We start from the raw sequence: 24,904 nt of genomic DNA on the forward strand, positions 1-24,904 counted from the left end.
TATACAAACCCATTATAACTTCAAACTCCATTTTTAACATGTTAGATTCATCAAAAACACCCGTCCTTGGTTCTGGTGACTCACCCTGCCCTCCTAATACTTGAGAGGCCGTGTTCTTTGTTTTCTCGATAACCTTTTTCATTTATTTTTAATTTTTTTTTTGGAAAATGGAAACAAATAAATACAAAAAAAAAAATGTTTTAAAACAATGAAAAAAGTTATCGAAAAAAACACGGCCCCCTCGCGTATTAGGAGGGCAGGGTGAGTCACCAGAACCAAGGACAGGTGTTTTTGATGAATCTAACATGTTAAAAATGTAGTTTGAAGTTATAATGGGTTTGTATAGGAACGGGGCGTGTCTGATAGAATGAATATCAAATATCTAAATAGTGAATCAAGCAACTTAAAAACTGTCTGGGGGGCTCACAAAAGCCTGAGTAGATGATAAAATGACCCAAAGTTTTTTTGAAAGTGAAATATCCCTTTAACATACCACATTGGCCACACTTCTTTCTCTTCCGACAAACTCCCTTCATGTACAACATCCACAAACCCTCGTCTATTCACTTGCCATTCCCTTCACATGCTCCCTCCTCCCATCTATGCATGAGCATCCAGAGCCTCACGAGTAAATACTGGTCCCATCAGATATACCTACCTCCTTGACAAGGTACAAACTGGGGGATTACGGACAGCTGAACAACCAACGTGCAGTCAAGGCCTTTAAAATCATTATCATGGCATACATACAGTACATGTACACACACACACACACACACACACACGTACATACATACATACAGACACTGTGGTGACAGTAAAATAGTCTGTTTAAAACCGCGTTGTGCTTCAAATTCTAATAATACAAAAGGAAGGAGGGCTTTATCCGTTCCCTCAACAAAAGGCTCTCGTCCTCCCCTCTGTCCTGCTGGGGGAGTCATTCTGGGGAGGGGGTTAATTGGGACGATCGTCAGTTTTTGCCTGAGCCGGGTGGGTGGGATCCGGGTGGGTGGGTGACGGAAGCAGGTCGCCTCCGCCGATCTTTCAGGTCTCCCCAAGGAGGCGCAGGGAGGGCCAGAGAGGTGGGGTGAGGAGGAGGAGCGGCAGAGGGGAGGAGAGTCTGGGTGGGGTTACAGCCCCCCCTTGCAGCGCCGATCATCGCCGGGAGGCTCTGATTACGCCTCAGCCCGTCCAATAGGCTGCCTCCGCCTGCCGCCACAAACGTAGACGAATCGTGGCGCTGGGGAGGGGCCTCCGACTCCGCCCCGTGAAGCATCACCTTTGAGAATCCCAGCCTGCACAGCCTCTCCATCAGGCCCACAGGGCCGGAGTCCGTGCGGGCTAGGCTAGAGCTTGGTCTGGGCGGCTCAGGCATCCGAGATGAGGCCTCCGTCGAGGGGCTGGGCAGGTCAGGATGGGGGGCCCTGCCCAGATTCAGGCCATAGACGTCCTGGAGGAAGAGCTCGGCTGGACGCGACGCTAGGAAATTGTCAGTCGGGACCCCACGGGAGACCTGGGCTGAGATGCCCTTCTCTAGGACCAGTTTGGCCAGTCCGCCAGGGGGGGCTGTGGGACGACGAGGGGGGAAGCAGTCGCCCAGACTCAGCCTGCAGGGGGTGACAGGGGTACTGGGACCTGTCCGCATGGAGCTGGGTGTGTTGGCCAGCACTGACGACTGGGGGTAGGAACTGACAGAGAGGAACACAGACACACAGATCAATCAATAAATTCCATTGTTGGTTCAACTGTTAGCTCTGATAACAATATATTCCATTGTTGGTTCAACTGTTAGCTCTGATAACAATATATTCCATTGTTGGTTCAACTGTTAGCTCTGATAACAGAGTGCATGTCCAAATCTACAAGTAGCCTATATGATTCTCATGTCAGTTCTCAACCAAAGAATCATTTCATTATACAAAAAGACATATGTGTTCCGCTCTGTTCTCTGGCTGTGTCTTGGAGACAGGGGTCATTACCTAGAGGTCACCTGGGTGATGTCACTGGGGTGCAGGATACGGCAGGTGGTAACGGTGTAGGTGGAGAAGGTGGAGCTCTGGCACTTCCCTGGGTTTTGGACTACAGTAGACACACATACCACAGACTTATTACAATCGTACAAACTTTATATTATAGCGAGCAAAATAGCTCGAGAGAGGATGGCTGGTGAGAGAGTAGTTAATAGGCGTGTTAACTTTTGGGTCAAAAAGGTCAAGGTCTGTCTGTAGAGAGAATGGCTGGTACTCTGTGAGAGTGATTAATAGGCTTGTTAACTTTTTTGTCAAAAAGGTCGAGGTCTGTCCGTTAGCAAAATAGCTCAAGTTGGGCTTCATTACAAAAATAATCTCACTCCACAGGGTATGCGGCAACTTTGAGGAAAGGACGAATGGTACAGCTATTGTAACTTTCAATGGAAGTGCACAAATTCATGGACAGAATTTGGATGGAAATGTCCAATTCGATTTTTTATTACCCCAAAGGAGATATCACAGACTGTATGGGAGCCAGGATGCCAATCACTGGCATATATTATGCTGGGAATACCCAGTAATACGACATTTCTGGTCAGAGATGCACCAAACATCGGAAGGCATATGGAAATTGAATATTAAAATACTTTTGAGAAAGTTGACTTTCATCCAAGGCACCTAAATATTTGTTTGGTGTATTGATATCTGCCTGTAAAAAACTGTTATAAAAAAACTGTCTGCTTCCTGACCCCCACAATAGATGATTGGGCAGATATAGTTAATTCAATATTCATAAAGGAAAATACACATTTATTTTCACCTACAAATGAACAAATGTAATACATTATGGTCAAATTGTGTTACTTATTTATGCCAGTCATGAACACACATTAGGGAGTTAGTTAGAGAGTTGAATTATAGAGAGTTATATGGAGTTATAAGCATGAATAATTCAATGCTTCAGCAAATTTGATTTAAGCATTCGTATGGTGCAACTCAGAAACTCTTCTGCTTGCCGAAGTGTGACCGAGTGGCCCTGTAGTTGCGGAGACAGGTGTGACAGTTCACACAGTGCATCATACAGGAGTCCAGCGGCCATTATCACCTCAAGACAACAGCCACACATAAGCCTTCACCTCGGAGTCGGACACCGTGTTATCACATGAAAAAGGCTATTTGCCCTCCTCCTGCGTATCAGATACGCTTCCTCGGATGGTTACTGGACGGTATACAACGTATATAGCATAACACGGTAGAACACACCACTGGTTAGGCTTAATGTCATTGCTTTTCGACCTAACAAATGTCACGCAGACATGTGACACTGGTACCAACACATACTAGTATTCATATTGCGCTATGTACATACGTACAGTATATTCAAGCGCATTAGTAAAACACTTTAAAACACTGCATAACATTAAAACAATATACAGTATTGCACGACTTTTAAACAACATTGCACAACTTGTCCATCCTAATAAAATCCCTTTGGGGACAATGGCCTCTGTGGCTCATACTGTCCTTACTGTTTCAGGGCCTGAAATAATTTATTTAATTCCCCCCTTAAATGCTTCACATATAGGGGGGGGGGGGGGGGTTACTACTTAACTAAAGGTCCATCTCAAATCATATTTTGTGGCTGTGATCCAACTTCAGGGGAGAGAGAGAGAGAGAGAAAGATAGCAATCGGCTAGTTTGTTTTCTCAACTTGAAAATAATCGAAAAGATTACAGTGCTGGAATGTCCAACACTAGCAACCGAGCACCTAGCCCACAAAGAAGAAACACTGGTTCACTCAACCTCCTGTTTTGGTCACACCAGAATAATTATTTGCACTTTGGGTCACACAAATAGAATTTCAGGAACATATGCAACCCCAACGGTGACAATTGTGAAGGTCTTCCTTTTGACCCTCATGGAGATCTGCACAAGACAGCAAGTCTAGATTTTAGATTGTACTGAGAGGTTATTGTACCATGTCTGTATCCCATACCTGATTAGGCTCTCCTGGTAGAAAGAGGTATGCGTTTCTGGTCAACCCCCATATACAGTCTGAAAAGCCTTCTCAAAAAGTACAACCTCTGCAGCAGTGTGGAGCACAGGCTGTCAACATGGGTCACCGGGGAAGCATGCCATAAATATGGACACCAAGGGACTTATAATAGCATACCTGATTAATGGGAGTATTGTGGATAGTCACTGGGCTGTGGTCACCTACTGCCCTAGGGTCAAACACCATCTCTTCAGTTTTCTTTACATTCAAAATGAGGTGGTTAGCTATCTTTCTAGTTTGCATGTCAAACAATGATTTTAAAGCTCACCAGAGGAAGAAACTGTTGTTGCTGCTGTTGTTGTTGTCGTCGTTGTTGTCATTGCCGGGGTGAAGCAGCTCTGTGATTGGACGGGAGCTGCCGACGATGTGGAAATGGTACGAACTGGCAGGTAAGAGGACGTTCCAATGACATCACTGCCTCCAAGAGCCAGGGAGAGGTCAGGTCTGGGGGAGGAAGAGGAGGTGGTGGTTGTGGTGGTGGTGATTGGAGACCCCATCAGCGGGGAGCAGAGGGGAGGCACCGGATGCTTTCTCTCCTTCTCCTCTGGAGTCGACGAACAGCGAACCTTGAAGGTGATGCCTCCTTCCTCCTCCTCCTCCTCCTCCTCTTCCCCTACACCCTCCTCTGCGGAGCCCTTCTCCCACGCCCCGTCCTGTCGTCCTCTGTTCTTCTCATCGTCCTCCTCGTCCTCCTCCAGGTCTGTGAGGCGGTAGACGGCATCCTGCGCAAGTGGGCGGAAGCCCTTGGTCACTACACCGGGGTGGGGGTCCAAGATGGTGCCCAGGTGAGGCGTGGCCAGCTGCTGCCAGTGGTGAAGCGTGAGGGAACCTGAGAAGGAAAATGCAGAAGAATTTTATGGCGACATAGAAATAGCCTTTATTCAGTTGTTCATAACGAAAGGTTAGCCTTTTATCAAAATAGCAATACTTATGGACCAAATGCTATTCAACTTGAACTGGATATTCAGAATAAAGTCTGTTTCTCCAGAGGATTCTACCGTGCGAACAAAATGCAGTTTGAATTAATCTCACTTAAAATTTCATTGAAACGGTATTGTCAAACACAGGTTCAACTGCTCCAAACACTCTTCCAAAAGCAACTTCAAAGTTTATGGTAAAGTCTTAATATGGCAGAATTTAGGGTTTAACAAAAGGCTATTCCATGTCAAGTGGTAACAGGATATCACTTGGTATGTACATGGGTTGGCTTGATGCTTGCTGGGTAATTGCATGTACCCTCAAAGATTCACAATGCCTGTATTATTCAAGAAAAGTTAAACATTGCATGCCAACACCAACAAAGGCTAACTAACATGATTAGCTACAAGAGCCTAACTGCAGTATAATTTAATTTCCGATAGAAACAACGGCCACTGTCCAGTATGAACATTAGTTATTTGAGACTGTAAGTGATTAAGGGCAAGAGCAAGACAAATAGTTGGAGTTGAGCATCATTTCAGACAGAAACAAAGCCGAATTGAATAGATTAGCCAGCTGTGACAATGCTCTTTCTGAAAGAAGATAAAATGAGTTGATCTTGTTGGCTTCCAGTGGAAAGTGGTACTGTTGAGCATTAGCTACTAATGTTGACTTGTTTTTATTTTTTTATTTTTTTATTTAACCTTTATTTAACCAGTAAAACACATTGAGACAGAGTCTCTTTTACAACCCTTAACCCTTTCTGACAGTTATACACTGTTGATATCATTTCCCACCACTGATACAGCACTAATCTTTCTGTAAGAAATACTGAGATTATGCTACTATGATCTAAATGAATCAAATTCAAATTATTTTTCTTAGTTAATTATTTACAAAATAAATGTCTCCCTATAAAATGTGGCTTATAGAGTACAGAAGTCCTGACGTCACTCGTCCATCCCCTGGTTCGTAAAGTAATTTCGCTATGGAGAATAACATTGGGTCATCTTAGAATCGTCTCATATAAGAATTGTGGTCCAAAAATAAACAAACTGTCTCTGCGATATTATCAGGGAGGTGGCTCTGTATCGTTTATGATAGTCAGTCACTCATATTTGAAACAGTGTTTCTGGCGAAAATGTAACTAATTTGTCGGAGGTAACATTAGCGTTTTCTCACCGTCAGTTGATGGTTCATATCCATAAGAGTAAAACCGCCGGGTCATTTGTTTATTTTTGGAACAGTTCTTATTTGACGCGATATTAAACACGTCTATGGGAATTCAGAACGGGGTGAAAAAACGCGACCCAGGTAGGATGTGTAAATTACGCCAGACTTCGGTGCTCTATACAGAGACCAGCCAAGCCAAATGTGTTATTTTGTTGCCTAGCACATTCTGTTCTAATTGTAGACTTCCAACTCTAGCTGCATGACAAAATGCCAGAGGCTGGGGACCGGATTTAAAGTTGCCCCCCGTAAACTGTACAGACACTGGTCCATTTACGTCAGTGATGGTTATATTGTCCACTTGGCTCTCCCTCGCGAGTCTCTCTTAGTATACAGTACTGATGATGAAGCTCAATCAGGAATTAACATTAATTTGACATCCAGGCCTTGACTGTGATTAGTTGTTCTGCAGGAATAGGGCTTGGCTAAAGCCATGAACATATTCAACTGTATGGCACCATCTTTTTAAAGTCTTAAAGATAAACTGATATATGGGCCAGCCGTACCTTCCATGGGCTTGACAATCTGCAGCTTCTCAGGCAGGAAGGTCTTGAAGATGGCGGAGCTGAGCGAGAGCTCCGATAGGTTGGAGTAAGAGGAGAGCCGGCTTCCCATTGGTGTGCTGCTGCAGCCACTGCCGTCCCTGTCCGGCTCCTCCCCGGCCATGGCCTGCAGCTTGCGCTCACGCTCCGTCTGGAAGAACTGCTGCTCACACAGGAAGTTGTGTCTCCGAAGCGACAGGCGGTGGAGGGCCTCTGTGAGGTCGCTGCCGCCCGGGGAGCCTGGTTGGCCAAGCTTTGTCTCCTCCCTGAGGCAACACAGTCTTGTTCAGTGGATTTTTTATTAAAAGAAATTCAACCACTTTCAACCTGGTGTCCCTTCGAAAATGTTCAAAGATTTAAATTGTTTTCCTGAAAATAGCAGATCTAAAAGTACGTGTCATGATGATCGCTGATCGGCTATTTTCGCTGCACGACACAGTATAAATCAGCCATAAGTGGTTAAAGATTATTTTTCTTTATGATGTCTTTACTGACTTTAAACAGGACAGTGGAGAGAAAACGTACCCGAAATACGAATATATTCAGAGGTTTATGGTCAAACTACTTTTAGTTTCATTCATGAAAGTGAACTAAAGAACATCCAATGTTTTGATTGATTGAAGTTTTGAATGACAAAACGACTACATAACCATATATATTGTACACATGTCAAAAAGAAAAAAATGCTGAGAGCATATTTCCATCGTGGACCTTTGTTGTGGTAGTTTGAAAGGCTATAGTGAGTGATCTGCCAATTATTAGGCTCAGTTTACATTGGACAGCTCTAGATTTAAAGCACTACATTTAAATGAACCACAAGTGGCCAATATTCTGTTCACTAGACTTTGAGAGCACTTGTAACATACCCCTGATTGGATGTGAAGGGCTGTGCAGTCATCACCAGCGAGCTCCGCCCTGAGCCGGGGATAGGGGGCACGAGAGAGGACGCCCGCGCTGCTGAGGTTTTGACAGCGCGCACCGTCTGGAAGACCTTCCTCTGGGATATCCTGAGAGGGTTCAAAGGGCAAACTTTAGCTTAGAACAGTGGTTCTCAAACGTTTTTTTTTATGTGAGAATCCCTATAACAGACATGTAAAGGTCCATTTAAAAAACCCTCAAGGAACCCTAAGGGTCCCCTGACCCCACTTTGAGAACCATTGGCTTAGAAAATAGATTTACTGAGTGGGTGTATGGCAAGGTTTGAAATACTATTTATTTGTGCAATTCAATATTTTTCACAGGACTTATTTCACTCCTCTAAGGTTACATAAAATTGATGGAAATATTTCTGCCATGTGCCAGAGGTGCAAGATAAATGAGGGTGATTTGACTCATATGCTTTGGAACTGTTCATATTTGGTTGACTTTTGGAAGTTCATTATAACCACTGTTTCGGATGTCATAGAATCGGAGATACCGTTTGACCCCAGGATCTGGATATTGGGTGATGTCAGTTTAATTCGTGTAAACTTTCACAAAAAATATTTTGTTTCACTTGCCAGCACGGCTGGAAAAAAGTTATCCTTGTCAATTGGAAATCTGAAAATTCTCCATCTCAAAAACATTGGTTGAATGAACTTTCCTCTTATTGTACTCCTGAGAAGATCCTGTACAATGTAAGGAGAAAACCCGAGACCTATAACAAAATTTGGGGCTCTTTTCTCGATGTTTTGCCTTCATTAACTCCTCTTGGTTGAGGTTGTAAGTTGCTGTTACTGCAAAGATTGTTGTAGTCAACGATGTATATTGTGCCATTCCGGGGTGGGGGGTGGGTTTGGGAGGGAGGGTTGTTTTTTCTGTCTTTTTGTTTTCTATTGTCCTTTTTCTTTTCTTATTGTATAAAATGTAAAATGGATGGTTGTACTTTGTACTCTGTCAATAAACAAATCTTTAAAAAAAATGAAATACTATTTATCAAACTGTGGATATTGATCAAGTTATAAATCACAGAAATACAATTATTGATTGTAATCAACCAGTAATGACAAAGAAACAGTGGCCTGTACGTTCCATCTGTCAAAAAGCAGTCTAGTCTGACCACTATACAAAATAACACCAGTCTCTAGTCAGTGTATTTACAGAAATGGTAGGACAGTTCATAAAGCGGAGTGCCCACTTTTAAAAGGGGGAGAAAGAGTGGAAGGGAAACCTTTGTTCCTGAACTGCTGTCTCTTGTTCCTGAACCGCTGTCTCTTCTTCCACAGTAAGCTCTCTCCTCATTGTGCCCTCAATCTCTGCTGCCAGGGAGTCCTGTAACACACACACACACACACACACACACACACACACACACACACACACACACACACACACACACACACACACACACACACACACACACACACACACACACACACACACACACACACACACACACACACACACACACACACACAGTTATTAAAATGTCTTGATGTACAGTACTTATGCACTTAGCACCCATGTGTCTTAAGCAGCTGGTTGGGACCCAAAAGATAGTTTGCGAGATGTATTTATCATGTCACGTACAAAGGACAACTTCGATAGAGGAGTATAGTGTTAAACCAATGGGTCGGGATATTATATTCTACAGTGTGTCAAATTGGGACTCCAAGGCAAAACAAATTCACACACACAAAAAAAAATAGTTTAGCAGGACACAAAATGTGTGGTATAAATATAAAGTTATCCTCACCATTGGGTACAGTCCGTAGGACAGGTGCCGCCGCATCCCAGCAGAGGGCGTGTTCTTATTACGCAACTCCTTAATCTCCTCCTGGGACTCATGGAGCATCCCCACACACTCTGCATTCCTCTCTGCAAGCTCGTTCAGCTGAAAAGTACACACACACACACACACACACACTATTACAGAGAGGGCACACACAGATGGTAGCACGCAATTAAAAAAGGATTGACCCGACATATAAAGTACAGGCGTGCGCACACACACATACACACTTAAGTACAGTCACCAACATAGATCATTATAAAAGAGCTTTGCATTACCATGTCTAACATCAGATTATCTACAATGAAAGAGGGCAGTTTTTTGAGTGTTTGCCAACTTCACTATAAGGACACTTAACTCATTCACTGCACAGAGGGTTTCACTGTGCTTCCACGAAGAAAGAAATCGACCTTGTTCGCTTTCATACGCCTTTGAAAATAGCATGTCTCGGCCAAGAACACATAGTAAAAAAAAAGTACGCAAGAGCCAAGATACAGGATTTTTAAGTAATAAGTTAACAAAGAAGTGAATGGAGCAGCAAATCTTCGGATCACGATATCTTGGGTTCTGTGTGAGAAAAACATTTTTTTTTTTCTTTTTTTTTTTCAAAAAGACGTTTTAGTCGTCCATGGCAGTCTGGGCCTTTAGAAAAAAGTTGTCAAAGTTAATGTCTGTGGTTTGTGGGCCAGTAGCCTTTATTCATGCATGCGTGTACACCATAGTCTGTAGTGTACACACACACACACACACACACACACACACACACACACACACACACACACACACACCTCTGCGGTTAGTTGCCTTTGAGATTCTTTGGATGCCTGCAGGTGAATTCGTAGCTCTTCCTTCTCGAGAGCCAACTGCAAAGACAACACACACGCACATAGTTACACACACCATTCACGTTGACTGTATTTGCATTCAACACTCATCTATAGAACTAGAAGCCTTTTACAATGCATGGGGCCCATATCTAAACTACATTGATCCGTATAGGCTGTAGCTCTACTAGCAGGGCTTCCTACAGTTTGCTTGCCGTGTGTGACTGAGATCACACTCTCCCTAGCTAGTTGTTCACCTTCCTAAACTGTAGCTCTAGTACCTGGGAGAAGAGGAGTAACTCATCCTCCTCCACTCCTCCTTTCATCTTCCTCCATACCTGACTATGTGAACCCCTCCCGCCTCTACCTCACCCCCTTGACTCTGCTGTAGCTAAATTCTCCCATTTCGCCTCCTTCCCTTCCCCCCACTCCTCTTTTCCCTCCCTGTCCGTGTCCCCTTTTCCCATCCCTCACTCTGTCCCTCCCCATTTCCTCCACCCACTCTATTCGCTCCTTCCCTTGTGCCATCTCCACACCTCTCATTTTCCCCCTCATTACCCATCTGCTCTCTCTCTCCCTCCCTCTTGCCTTCTTTTCACTTTTCACTTCTTTTCCGCCCCATCTCCTCACTTCTTTTCCTTCCCCTCTTGCTCTTCATTTCCTCTCTTCCCTTACTCCCCATCTCCTCCTTTCTTGCCATCCCTTGCTCCTTCCCTTCATCACCTCCTTGACTCTGTGTTGCAGATCTACTATCTGTGAGAGGAGTTGTGCGGTCTCCTCCTGGTGCTTCATCAAGTCTTGGTTCTTCTTTGAAAGCTCGTCCGTCAGAAACACCATCTGGCTGTTGGACTCACCTGGAAAACACACACGCAAGTTAAAATGAACAAAGTCAACAAAGTCACACGAAATGCTTCACAGTCAGTGGTTAAAATGCTATGCGGAAAAGCGAGTGCATGTCTGCATATTGTTTGCGTGTGTGAGCGTGTGGTGACTCACGGAGCTCCTTTACGCAGTCGCTGACCAGCTGTTGTTCCTTCTCTTCATAAGTGATGGTTTCAGTCTTCAGATGACAAGCCTGGAGAGGACAACGCACATTCACACCATCACAAAACACATCACAAACACACGCCGAGTCTGGATGGAGCTTTATGGACCCTGTCCACCTTACTATAACTAACGCATTCTTCGACAAAAACAAGAACCTACAGTAGGTCTCTTGCTAGGTTCCTACATGCTTGTGTGAAGGGCATTGAGCATGACATCATTATGAGTCTTCTCTGCATTGTTTGTAGAGTGTAGTTCTATGTGTACCCAGTTGACCGTGGCTCATGTGCCATACCTCTGATCTCAGGGCGAGGTTCTCTTCCTCCATCTCCTGCAGTTTGTACTGCAGGGCCTCCAGCTGGCTGAGGGCGACAGCAGCGGTGACTCCCCCATGGTGCTGAGGCTGGCGAAGCGGGGTGGAGCAGCTGGAGTCCGTTTCGCTCTCCTCGGAGGTGCTGGCCACCATGCGTAGCAGTTCGTCCTTCTTAGCCAACTCATGCTGCAGCTGGTTGACCTGGGGAGGACACAGAGAAGCAGTGTTCTGTGAAAACCTTGATCTCCCCTATGAAGTACAAAAAGGCCGCCATGTTTCGGATTTTGTCAGCTGCTCACCATTGAACCATGAACTTTCTGTCCCTTGAGTGCACTCATGTTACTCTGTGTTCTCACTTTCTTCGGCTAAAGTTGGATGGATTTATCCTAGAAACTATATGTGGAGTAGCAGCATACATTTTTTATGCACCAAATATATCTGGGATAAAAACTCAAAATTGCAGGTCTCCTAAAACTCTGTAGCCTGACACTCAGCCTGAAGTTTCATTTAGTTTCACTCCTTCACCAGAACATATTTATTTTAATGGGCGTGGCTAGCGATTCAGGGGCTGGAGCCAGGCTAAAAACTCTGTTCTTTTAAAAGACTTTTCTGTTTGCCATGTATTTCTTGCGCTGCACTGTATCTTTATTGTCATATATTTATCAGTTTTATTTTAGCTCATTCTTTTGTATTCTCTTAACGCTTCTGCAATGTTTTAACGCTCTCAACATGTAGGGGTAAAGCATTTTAATTGCCTTCTTGTTGAAATGTGCTATACAAACAAACTTGCCTAATGTGTGTGTGTGTGTGTGTGTGTGTGTGTGTGTGTGTGTGTGTGTGTGTGTGTGTGTGTGTGTGTGTGTGTGTGTGTGTGTGTGTGTGTGTTCTACCTGATCCAGGGCCTGTGTTAGCTGCTCCTCCACAGCCTCGTTGCGTTCCTGCAGTAGGTGGTTCCTCTGCAACAGCGACTGACCAATCCGAGCCGCAAGCTCCAAGTCCCTGTCTCGCTGTCCAATCAGAGCACAGGACACAGGTCAGTCAGTCATTCAGCCAATCGGTGGCTGTTGTTGGTGTGCATGAGTGTTCAGCCAGCCAATCGGTGGCTGTTATTAGTGAGCGTGAGTGTTCCAACCTACCTCAACCAGAAGGTGTGTGACCACTTCAATGTCATTGTAGGTTTTGGTCATCTGCTCCACACGGTCTGCGCTGAGGACTGACGGTAGAGAGAAAATACAAGTATTAAGGACATAAGCACGTTTTTCCACACAAAACACCTACTTGCATTCACAGACCACTGCACAAAACAAGTACTGAAGAATGACGAAAAATGTAAAATGAATACATACATACAGTTCATGCTCAGACTAGCATGTCAGTTGCCCTTAGACCCCAACATCATTCCCAGTTTTATCTCCATCTCACAAGGAGATAAAGCCTGGCAAAGAACAACTGCTGGAAGTGTCTACTGAAAGCACAGGGCCACCACAACTTCCTGTAGCCCTGCACTTTGTGTACTTCCAGTTACAAGTTATTGTCCAGCCTACTTAGACCCTTAAAGTGCCTTCTGACCGCAAGCAACTTGTTGGCATGGGAAATTATACTTCCCACGATTCACTGCAAAACCTCTGATGCTACATAGGGCTATGTATTAGCTTAATCTACATTTCTAAACCAGAGGATCAGGACCCGATTGTGGTCATGGACAAATAAGAACACCGGCTTCAACATTTATACATTTATAATGTACTAGTGTTATTTAAAGTCCATGGTCAATGCAATATTCAGGTCCCATTGTGAAATAAGTTTAGAGGCACTATAGGTTAGCTCAAACGGTCCTTCAGACAATAACACAAGGATGTGTGGTTGCTAGCGGTCTGAGTGCACAGAGTGGCGGTGGCCTTACATGGACACAAAGAAATGAGAAATTAAAATAAACACATTCAATGATGCTGCCACTATAAGCAGTCTACTGTGGGGCGGCAGACCTATGCTATGTGACCCTCGTGTCTACCGTCCGTCATCTACATGCAAGAGATGGATAGGGGCTCCAGACTTCCATGGCTTCAGCCAGGGTAGGGCACCGGAGTGCACCTCTCTTAGCCACCAGGAAGACTGAAGCCCCTCTCCTGCTCGGTTAACAGGCAAGGAGCAGCAGGCCTTTACAGGGAGAAACGGATACCTTTGGAACCAGGGTGGGGATAGGAAGAGGGGTCCAGAGCGAGATACGCTAGAGAGGCAGAGAAAGAGAGAAACAGAATGAGAGAGAAGAAAAACAGAGCGTAAGAAAGAATAGGGATAAAAAGGTTAAGGAACCAGTTTATTGTAAACAGAGAGAGAGAGAGAGAGAGAGAGACAGACCGACAGACAGAGTTGCACAAGGAAAGATAGAAAGCATGAGTTTTGCCATTATCTTGTACAGAGGCACTAGTCTATAATCACAGACACTAGAAAGCTTGGTCTGGTTTCAGCACCTGGGTGAGTTGTCTGTACAGCTGTACTGCTCCTGTTTGGAGAGAAACTCTAGATCAGCTGGCTTTACAAAATGAAGAGCACATGTCCATCAGCCATGAAACTGATTGAGGCTGCATGTGCACACGCACAAATGCACACACGCACACACACACACACACATCTCTCAGCTTCCTCCTGTGACCTCTATCCTTGTTTTCCCAGTTCCCACCCTCTCCCCCTTTCTCGTTCCCCTCGGTCCATCTCTGTCTCAGCCTGCAGTCAGTCATTTAAAAATAACGCAGGCCTGGGAGGGCTATCTTTGACACAAAACAGGAAGACACAAACAGACACGCAAGTTCTACATGTAACCCATCTTGTTACTGGACACCAGCTGAGAGCGCACACACACACATGTACAGTATGCACATGAACACACACACAGCTCGCCTATGGTAGTCCATCATATCCGATAGGCCAACTTCCACTTTTGCTCAACGTTTGACACATACAACTTCCCTTTACCTGCAGTAAGGATCCAGTCATCGTTCCACTGATGCACCATTAAGGTGCACGGTAACGTGATTCGTCTCGGTTCACTGCATAAGTTTTCCTGACACAATGGATTAGTCACAAACAGCAGTCACACATTCCTTTACGATGTTTTTTTCTGCAGACACAGTCACTAGAATATAAATCCTTTAACCATAACATCTGACTGAGATCAAATCACATCGACTCTTGATCTCTTACGCAACTTACCTGATTCATACTTTGTTGCGTGCTGTGTCATGCACTGAAATAGCTACCACAACGCTTGTAAATCGGCTATTTCCAGTGCAAGACACCGGTGCACAAAGTTTGAATCACCCTTAATGTGTGATAATGAATAGGTAACTCATTAAAGACACTGTAGGTGAACCTTTGGTAATGATAAAACCAAACTAGATGAACAGAAGGCTGGTCAGAGTCTACATATTTATAAACAGTATACAGACTCAATTGTTTTTAATTTAACAATACTGTTTGTCACCCGACATCGACATCACAATGTACACATGTTCCAACGTGACATTGCAAAGGGTATAGCTAAGGCAAATTGAGCTAGTCAATTGCCTATCCCCTTTCTCTCTCTGTACAACACACTGACCAAAATAATAACAGTATGATTACAAATCGTAAAGCTTTTTGGTGTACTCAAGGAAACATGCTGAATAGATGCCATAACACTATTATTTTACGAATATACCATTCATATTTGTGTCTCCTGAGGTCGGGGAGTTGCTTGCATGTCAAAACAATACAGTGAAGTGTTTCATTCTGATTTATCTTTGACCTTTAAGAATACCTCTGACATGCCTGATGCTGGACAGAAATGTGAAATGACGTTCAATAGGTTCAAAATGATAAGAATAAACTTTGGATGACTGACACAAAGATTCTCACTTTGCACTCAGAGCCACTGTGTGCATGTACAGTATGTGTGTGTACATGCGAGTGGTGGGGAGGGGGGATGTCATTAAGAGATTTCTATAGGAATGCTTCAGGGTCTATTTATAGGCCCCCTACAAAAGTAGAGCAACTGTCCAGCCAACAAGCAACGTGAGACCACTTCTGCAGACCTTACTGTACCCTATAACCCCGACCTCACCCCCAAAATAAGTCACACAATCAGGGCCAACATTGCTGGACGTTCACACACACACACCTCAAATGTGTGTGCAGCACACCATACACACGTGCATGTATACACACGTGCATGTATACACAAGGGCGGTCGCACGCACACATGCATGTGTCCGTCTGTGTGCAGGGCATTGCTGCAAATGAGCATCCGTGCTCATGTTATAAAGCCTTCCAGTCAAAGTAGGCAACAGCGTTGAATCGCTGTTGCAAAGCCGTCCTAATGCACTCATGTTACTCTGTGTTCTCACTTTCTTCGGCTAAAGTTGGATGGATTTATCCCAGAAAAAGGCTTACATCAGCTTAAAAACTGCTTTAGATTTAAGCTATTCACTGGTCGTTCTTGCTTTGGTAATAACTTCTTCTACCTACGTTCAAATTATGCAAAGAAGAATAAAACAATTTATAAAAGCTTTTTAGAGAAGAGTCGTTACTATATTTAAACATCACTGACCCAATCTACAATACAACTGCCAACTGTCCAAATATAACCACTGACACTGTGCCCAAGACAGTGGACATTATGACCTGTGTGTGAATGAACCTCCGCAGACAACCCGGCACCGGCGGAACATGACTTGACACTGTGTGGGTCAGCCGACTAGAAAGTGAAGGAAGGCAACGGAATTTCATTCAATGGAAATGCGCGTGCCACAGTGTGCACATGATGCCCGTCTTCACCACATACTGAAACGTCAAGGTCAACTGAAGAAACACGGGACATAATTATGGAGACTAAAGAATTGAATAACAAACTTGACGTTGTGAGGCAACTGTGTGTGTGTGTGTGTGTGTTTAGAACTCGTTTGAATGTAAACAAGAACATACGGCCACACCTCCTCTCAGAACCATTTCCTGCTTGCCTGGGCCTATATGCGAGGCAGCACTGGACAGCAACACACACATTTGAGTGTGCACACGCACACACACACACACACACACACACTGGCTCACCTCCCACCAGGGGTTCACTCCAATGACCTTGAAAGTACAGTATCAACATGTTCCGCAGTGACACGCACACTCACAGTTCCACCATAATCCTGGGGCTCACCTTCCACAGCAAAGCGCTCATCCATTTCGTCATTGTGGATGTTTAACACCGGCATGGCCTGACAACTGTTCTCTCCCTAGCGTCCTGCTGTTCTCCTCTAACTGTCTCTCTATCTAGCACCCTCTCATCATATCTCTTCCTCCTCCTCTCTCTCTCCCTCTCTCTCTCTCTCTCAGTCTCGTGACACTGGGTCTGGCTTTGCACACAGCTGCACTTATCGGCCAGCTCACTGGATTCTTCTGGGATGGGACACGGACACACACACACAAACGCGACACACACCCCCATTGCCCACACTCAAAACGCATGCGTGAATAGTTTCCCTGTTGGCACGTGTTCACGCACATAAACAGGAGATTTAAGAAAACAAAACATGCATTAGAGATGGTTGCTTGTAAACGCCTTGTTTAAACTAGTTGCTGTTCAAATGTGACAGCTACTGTTGGGTTACAATAAATAATAGCCAGGATTATCTGTGTGCTTTTAATTCAGATAAAGAGTGATTGAGAGATTAAGTGAAAGCCTTGCATGGCTAATGCACAACACAGCTGTGTCTATGTGTACATACTTGAAACACACACACACACACACACACACACACACACACACACACACACACACACACACACACACACACACACACACACACACACACACACACACACACACACACACACACACACACACACACACACACACACACACACACACGCACGCACACCATCTGCTGCTCTAATTTCATTGCAGGCTAAATCAATAACAGTGAGAAAGACACAGAGACAAGACAGAAAAAGACAGAACACATTCGGCACAAGAGACAGCCCCAGACAGGGGCAGAGATTGACAGTGCCCATCTCAGTGGGAAAGACAGAACATATCTTATTACACAGGTTATGCTTTGGACAGTGAAGCTTAGACAGAAATAGGACACTTTCCTGCTTTTATGACTACGCTAAGCTTTCATAACCGTGCACCTGACAATGCTTTCTAAAAACTATAATAATAATTGTAGTTAAAATAATATATTTTCCAAGAATGAATCCAAACTTAATTACCCTTCATGTTCAACTAAAGCCCTAGTTGATCATTGCACTTTTTGCTCAAACCTTTAAAAACAAATATAAAGTATGTTTTGCAGTAAAGAAAAAAAAAGATACTTCCTAAAATAACACACATAATGTGTACAGTCGAGTCAGGCATACATACAGTCATCCATGCACTAGCGTTCATGTCCACACACACTCTGACTCACTCATATATCTGAAGGTCTCTTCAGCCAGTATGGGGGAGAGGGCATGGTGGTGGTGGTGGGCTGGCGGCTCGTCTGGGGAGCAGCTGGGAGAGATGACCCAGTCCTGGCTGTCTGACAGGTAGAGGGAGCCCGAGCCAGCAGAAACCGAGCCAAAGGACCCGGAACCACAGCGCTTCTCGCTGCTGCCCAGGCCCTCATCTGGAGAGAGAAAAGAGTGAGAAATGTAGCCTAAGCCTACAATACAATACCAGGTACTATTGTGCTCAAAATTCAATTCAGTTTGCCACGGCCAGCACAGACAATAGCTGGTGTCATGTGTAGCCTGCATGCCATGCAACATACGTTCACCTGTGTTGCATGCTCTTAACTGGGTTCACATTCACACACAAACTTTTGGTCGGCCATGAAGTCTTATATGACATATCTTGGTAGTCTTGTCAGTGACAAAGAACTTCCGACTCGCATTTTGGTCTTGTGAAAAAGCACGACAAACTTTCTCATAAAACTGAATAAAAGTTCCAGTCAACCACACAATTTTACAGATGAGTGAGTAGGACGAACAGAAACGTGCCAGCGGAGAGAACGGAGTTATGTAATTGTTGGATGTCAACCAGCATCAGTACAGAGTAGGTTACAGTCAAGTGCAAGTGGGAGCTGATGAGGCAGTGTGTGTGTGTGTTGCTCTTTTTCATGCAAGTCGATGTCTTCTGCTTCAGCGGTTATGTGGTTTAGTGGGACAGTCACGGCTAACTATAGCATCAGGCCCAAAGACATGACCACAGGGATGCACAACAACATGCTCAGCGGTCACACACACACACACACACACACACACACACACACACACACACGCGGGAACGAATCATATCAAATCGGGACTATTTTTAAAAATGCTTCCATCGTAGAATTTTACACTTTACTTAAAGTCTATACAGCTATTTTGGTGGTGTTTGAAACACTTCCGTAAGGTCTATAGCAGTGAGTTGTAGAGCTTTCATAATGCTTCACTCATTGAAAATTACAACATCTATTTTATATAGCAGTGGTTCTTCTCAAAGTGGGGTCCAGGGACCCTCAGCGTTCCTTGAGGGGGTGCTATGGACCCTATACAGTATAGGGATAGAATTTGTACACTCTCAAGAGTTATGGGCGTTAGTGATGCGCGGGTCGGGTTTTTTCATGACCCGCCCCGCCCCGCCACGGAACCCAACCCACCTCAACCCGCCCCGCGAACCCATATATAAATCTATGGCTCAACCCGCCCGCGACCCGTGATGTTTTTTTAATTCTGTAAAATCATGGTTAGAAAATAATCCCCAAGTGTATTCAAACTGTTTTATTGTTATTATTCTTATTCTTATTAGGAATAAAGACAAAACAAGAGCATGTGATTTTGTATTTATTTTTTGCGTGTGAGAGCGGCTGACCCGCTCACCCGCAGCCCGCATAATTGCCACTGAAATTCTGACTCGACCCACCCGCGCCGCGGGTTGACCCCGGGACCCCGGGACCCGCGGGTTACGGGCCAACCCGCGCATCACTAATGGGCGTACACATGAAATGAAAGTTTGAGAAGCACTGTTATAAACTGTTATCCCTATGCATATAGGGATGTGACTTGGAAGTTGACATCTTGTTCAGCCCCAAGTAACACAAACACACACACGTGCACGCTTACCCGTCTCCGTGCTGGACTCTTGGCCTTTCTTGGCCATTGCACGGGGTTTGACTTCAAACATGTCCTGTCTGAGTAGAGGGTGGGGCCTCCGCATTCACTCATACAGATAGACTCTGCCAGACAGGAACAGGGGAGGTGGGCCTACGGCTGTGACATGATCACATCACATCCAGTCGCACCACTGAGTGGTGGGAACAGTGCTGCTGCACCGGACGGACAAACATCAACCAAGCTCTTTGACCTGTGAGAGAAGAGAGAGAACAGTGGGTGGTTAAGACCAGTGGTTCTCATGTCAAGAACCCCCGAATTGATATGTTTTTGGTCACAGGCGGACCCCCATCTGAAAAGCTTTTGTGCCAGGGACCCCAAGAGATGATTTGTGTTAAAGAATATTATAAGAAAAATAAAAAAATAATAAAAAATAAGACTCACAGTGCAACGAATGCATGATGCATTGTGAGCTTGCAGATCTGCTATATTTCTGTATCAGATCAGAATGTTTTGTAAGCAAACGTGTAGAAGGGTATTATTTGTGGGTGGAATGTCCATGAACATTTACACAATATAAAATGAAGTGTCCAGGACATAAGTTATGTCTATGGATATTAAGAACAAAAATAATATATTTCTAACAATATCATAAGTGTCCGGTTCTTCCAGAAATAATACTGCTCCAATCCAATGTATGTGGGTTGAAACAAAGCGATGCACATTTTTTTAATAGACACTAAGACGATAACTTGAAAAAAAGACAAAGGGCAGGGATGTTTTCAGTAACTGCCATTTTAGGGATCAGTGGTTGGAAAAAAAACAGAAGCGCATTTCCGACTCCACTCCAGGCTGCCTATAACATTCAGCCTGACACTCTCCTCTTCGTCTCTCCTTCTATCGCCCTCTGTCTATTTGCATTCTCACTCTAACTCCTTCAGTTGACATTCAAACTGATGACAAACATTTCTCCCACGGAGCTTACCACTAGGACACATTTTAACCATTGACTGTCTGATAAAAATGTTCAGGGTTGGCTGGCTGGCCCATGATCAGTGACAGGTTTATGTTTATTGGAAATAAACTCTCCTCTCAAGTGATGTTGCGAAGCTGTTCATCTCATCAGCCTGTGCAATGACCAGTAGAGAGTTAGCATCTGCCAGTGAAGCAAATGTTATTGTAATGCTTCAAATAACTGAAGGACTTGGGACTTGCATACCCTGGCCATCTTGCTCCCAGGATGTGACACATACCACAAAAAAAGCTTCCAGTACTTCAATTGATTTCAGAAGGATCAATTTTAAGGGTGTTATGTTATGCCATTGGCTGACAAGTCAGCCTCTGCAGGCGCTGGCAACTTGTCCGACTTGTCGAATTCTCGCCAGATGCTGTGACTCATACGCTGCTGTGACTCCTATGCATTTTCCATTTCTAGGCTGGGTGCCACATATTATGGGTTGTTTTTAAGGGGAGGGCTGAGGGGGGAAGAGAGCGAGAGACAGAGAACCTCCTACATCCTGTTTTCTCACACTCTGGGGAATGTTCCAGGGGCTTAAAGGAATGACTTGACTAGTCAGACAGGATGGGGAAAGGGACAGAGCTTCTAATAAAGTACAGTGTGCCAGGACTGGATATTAGAATGAACTGGTTGAATAAACTGGATACTACAATAAACTGACATTAAGATGGATATTCAAACACATTTTCAAGAAATCAGAAAAAAAGTGGGTCACACAGCATGACAGCAACATGAATGTCTGTACAACAGTACAGACTTGTACACGGGTGGAGATGACATGAGCTGAGCAACAGTGTTATTAGTATTGCTGCAACTGAGATGCTTGTGGTTTAGAAACATTGCCTGTGTCATCTCATGTAGGCATGCATACCCAACATGTAGTCTTGCATGTAGGACTGCACCATCGGCATTGTTGACCGTGTGTGTGTGTGTGTGTGTGTGTGTGTGTGTGTGTGTGTGTGTGTGTGTGTGTGTGTGTGTGTGTGTGTGTGTGTGTGTGTGCGCGCACACTATAATAATGTCAGTTGAAGCAAGCAGATATCCCTTCAGCCAGACTCAGCCTCCCCTTACATAACAGTGATGTTAATACCATTTGACTCACAGAGCAGCTTACTGAACATCACCACAACGCTATGCAAAACCATATTATTCATCTTTAAACACACAGCAGAGTAATGTCAACATCGAGATCTTTTGTAGTCAACAAGTGTGTTGTTGTTTTTTACATATTTATTACATATAACATCACCTGGGCCGGATATTCTTTCTGCGTTCTTCAGCCCACACTTTTTGCAAATGAAATCTGTTCCCGATAGATAAGATGTATCCTATTTTCTCTGGTTTTAAAATGTCCGAGCTAATGACACATTGTGTGTCACTGCTGCGTCAATCTGTGACTGTCAGTAACAATGTCCCCACCCAGATAACTTCCCATTAGTGGTATAGCCTCTCCAAGGCTTGAAATCAGGTTGAGGAGGACTCTGGAGACACTAAGAAAATAAAATGATGCCCAACGAGCTAGGCTCCAACCCAGCAGCATCAAACACAGAGTGACACTCACACCACAGTTAAGCCTAATTTATACATTGTCACACAACTTTTTCACTAAAACGAAATGCAGATTTTCCCCCAAAAAAGAAGAAAACAAGTGTTGAAAATGTTCTACAGTGATGTATAAATGATCCATCACCTGACAAAGCCTTCCCAGCTCTGACTCTCTTTTCCCAGGCTTGTGAACCCAATAATGATGGGAGGAGGAGAAGTCCCCTGGGCATCATCTGTTCAGTGTTCATATCAACAAGCTCTCACAAGCTGCTGCCTCATCGGTCACTCATTACCTGTGACCTGACCAGAGACCTTTGACCATTTTAAGCATTTAGAATAGCCTAGTATGAAAAGTTAAATAAGTCTAGTCAACGACAGACAAGTCAACATTTGAATACTGGAAGCCCAGGCAGAACAAGTTAACCAACTCAAATGCAGTGTGGAAACAGACAAAACAATGCTAACCATGTCAAATGACATTCCACGTAGTACCGCTATTCAATGGCTATTGATCTGACATGACACCATTGCTCAAAGCTAGACAAAGGGGAGAAAGAAGACTGTGGATTCAGAATGCTGCATGGGTAAAAAAGCCCAGGTAATCTGAATGTCCCAATCAATGACAATATGTTCATCTTGAAAATGGTTAAAATGTTGTCTGATCTCCTCCGACTCATCACCTCGCTCTCACTGATCTCTCTCTTTGTCTCATCACAACAGCATCTCCAGTCATCGCATCTTAATTCTGACAACTGACCACCGTCATGTGATGATTTGGGTCAGAACAAAATGGACGCATGGAGAAGAAGCATGTGACAGTTCTTAAGTAAACACTGCCCTCACAGCCTTATCTGATTTACAAAACACGCAAAGATCATCAGTGGACTTTCAATCACAAAAAAAGAAATACCCTGTCCTGGCTGACTACAGGAAAACAATGAGCACCTTAATAATGCTCATTCCTCAGACCACAGGGATGCTAGCGTTTTGGTTTCGACCAGATTATCTTGTATTGTGTTGTTAATTATTCAAAAGGAACAATCAATATCCAGATGTAAACAAAAGGGTAGCCACACCACCAAACAATAAATAATTAAAAGCATTGGAGACGTTGATAGATCTGTAATTAATATGGAATTATTATCTCTTCACATCGCTTCCATCAGACGTTTTAATTCTATTGCCTGAGAGCTCTTATAATAGAATAACAAACAATGGTTAATGATTTACTGTGATTTGCAATGATTTACATTGGCATAATGCATTACACCCATTCAGAATCATATGGGGTGAGAAGGTTCCAAATAGCATATTTTCCATCTACAAATCAAACTCTTTCAGAATCTGTGTGAATAAATATAACCAATGTTCAAAACAATGGCCGATTGGGCTTTGTTCCTTTGTAATCCTCCTCCTAGCTGTGACGTGAAGTCTGTCATTGTACAGACAGATAAGGCCTTATCAAATAAACAAATACATATTTCTATATCTATAATAAAATACAATACACAAATAACATTATTATTAACAACAACAAAACAACAACACACAAAATATGTATAATAAACAAACAAATAGTGCAGAGATTTACTAGGCTTGGATCTTTTGTATATATCTTTTATATGCATCATTATTTTGTATAAATCTGTGCCACCGTGCCTTGTTTTTGCAAACTGTTGTTAAATAATTCAATCAATAAAGGAAATCAAGACTGCTATCCTTGTTCGATTCTGACAAACACATCTATGACAGTCTTGACTCTTGATCCACGGCTAAGATTTGCACATTATTACCAAAAAAGAACAAATCTACATGCTAGCAACATGTTGTTAGCTTGCAGATCTGTTCATTTGGCAAAGCAACAACACCCTGATGGCTGCATGGCGCGCATCTCCGATGCTGAGTGCAGATGATGACAGCCTTTAAATGTTGCTCGACAGGAATACCAAAACGCTCGCCCCAAAACACAGTCGCCCCGGGGAAAATACGGCGATCTGGGAACGGTCGTCACCCAGTATTCCTAAATATAACCTCAGTAAACTATGACTAAACCTACTCTTACTCCTAAACGTAACCTCAGTAAAACTGTGCTTAAAACTAACCTTATTCCTAAACCTAACCTCAGTAAACTATGGCTAACTCTAAAATGTATAACCTTATCGTCAGTAAAACAAATTCAAGAATACGTATGGTATGAGGACGAGCAGTCCGCGGAAAAAATGGGGGTGAGTGTGTTTTGGGGCGAGTCTTCCGGTTACCTCGCTCAGCTAACGGCATTAGCTCTCTCTCTCTCTCCCCCTCTCTCACCGATCGCGGTTTACCTCTAAACCCCCACGTCACTTATTAAAATATTAAGATATTACAATAAACGACGGGTTAATAGTAGCAATAATCCTACCTGGTAAGAAGGCTATAATCATCTATAGCTCCATGGAGGAGTCCTCCTGCATGTGTCTGCTGTTGTCTGTCAGAGTCAGTCCCTCGAACTAACAATGGAGTGTATGGAGGGGCAACTCCTGTAATTAGTGTTGCCATGTCCGCTTATTATAAAGTCGCTATTATTAAATATTGGTGGCCCAATATTTACAACAAGCCCAAAAAAACGCTTGTTTCATAATGTTGTGTAAACCA

At 43.8% G+C, this 24,904-nt stretch overlaps 1 protein-coding gene across 5 annotated transcripts; it reads right to left on the reverse strand.

Annotated features, from left to right (window-relative positions):
• Window positions 1-221: 221 nt before the first annotated feature.
• trak2 (trafficking protein, kinesin binding 2) lies at window positions 222-24,760 on the reverse strand. 5 transcript variants are annotated; one of them, XM_084051196.1, is made up of 17 exons: window positions 24,672-24,760; window positions 19,723-19,963; window positions 18,045-18,242; window positions 13,787-13,834; window positions 12,744-12,820; window positions 12,498-12,614; window positions 11,590-11,808; window positions 11,247-11,325; window positions 10,974-11,104; window positions 10,215-10,289; window positions 9,391-9,528; window positions 8,866-8,966; window positions 7,583-7,723; window positions 6,681-6,982; window positions 4,295-4,855; window positions 1,980-2,079; window positions 223-1,688 (listed from the first exon to the last, which is right to left on the reverse strand). In XM_084051196.1, exons 2-17 carry the CDS (start codon window positions 19,814-19,816, stop codon window positions 971-973), a joined length of 3,099 nt encoding a protein of 1,032 aa, XP_083907322.1. In that variant the 5' UTR covers window positions 19,817-19,963; window positions 24,672-24,760; the 3' UTR covers window positions 223-970. The 5 variants fall into 5 exon arrangements, with proteins under 5 accessions (XP_083907326.1, XP_083907325.1, XP_083907322.1 ...); XM_084051197.1 differs by lacking the exon at window positions 13,787-13,834; XM_084051200.1 differs by lacking the exons at window positions 13,787-13,834; window positions 19,723-19,963; window positions 24,672-24,760 and adding an exon at window positions 14,079-14,110 and having other exon boundaries at window positions 222-1,688; window positions 18,045-18,072.
• Between the last annotated feature and the right edge of the window lie 144 nt (window positions 24,761-24,904).

This window comes from Gymnoscopelus microlampas (genome assembly GCF_963454915.1).
Source record: "Gymnoscopelus microlampas genome assembly, chromosome: 24".
NCBI classification, from domain to species: Eukaryota; Metazoa; Chordata; class Actinopteri; order Myctophiformes; family Myctophidae; genus Gymnoscopelus; species Gymnoscopelus microlampas.

What these genes read in the sequence shown, in the direction of transcription:
- trak2 (XM_084051196.1), bottom strand. Translation starts at nt 19,816, where the DNA reads ATGCGGAGGCCCCACCCTCTACTCAGACAGGACATGTTTGAAGTCAAA. An exon ending in CCTACGGACTGTACCCAATG is followed by an intron (nt 8,967 to 9,390) that starts GTGAGGATAACT and finishes TGTGTGTTACAG; the next exon opens with GACTCCCTGGCAGCAGAGAT. An exon ending in GATTGTCAAGCCCATGGAAG is followed by an intron (nt 4,856 to 6,680) that starts GTACGGCTGGCC and finishes TTTCCTTCTCAG; the next exon opens with GTTCCCTCACGCTTCACCAC.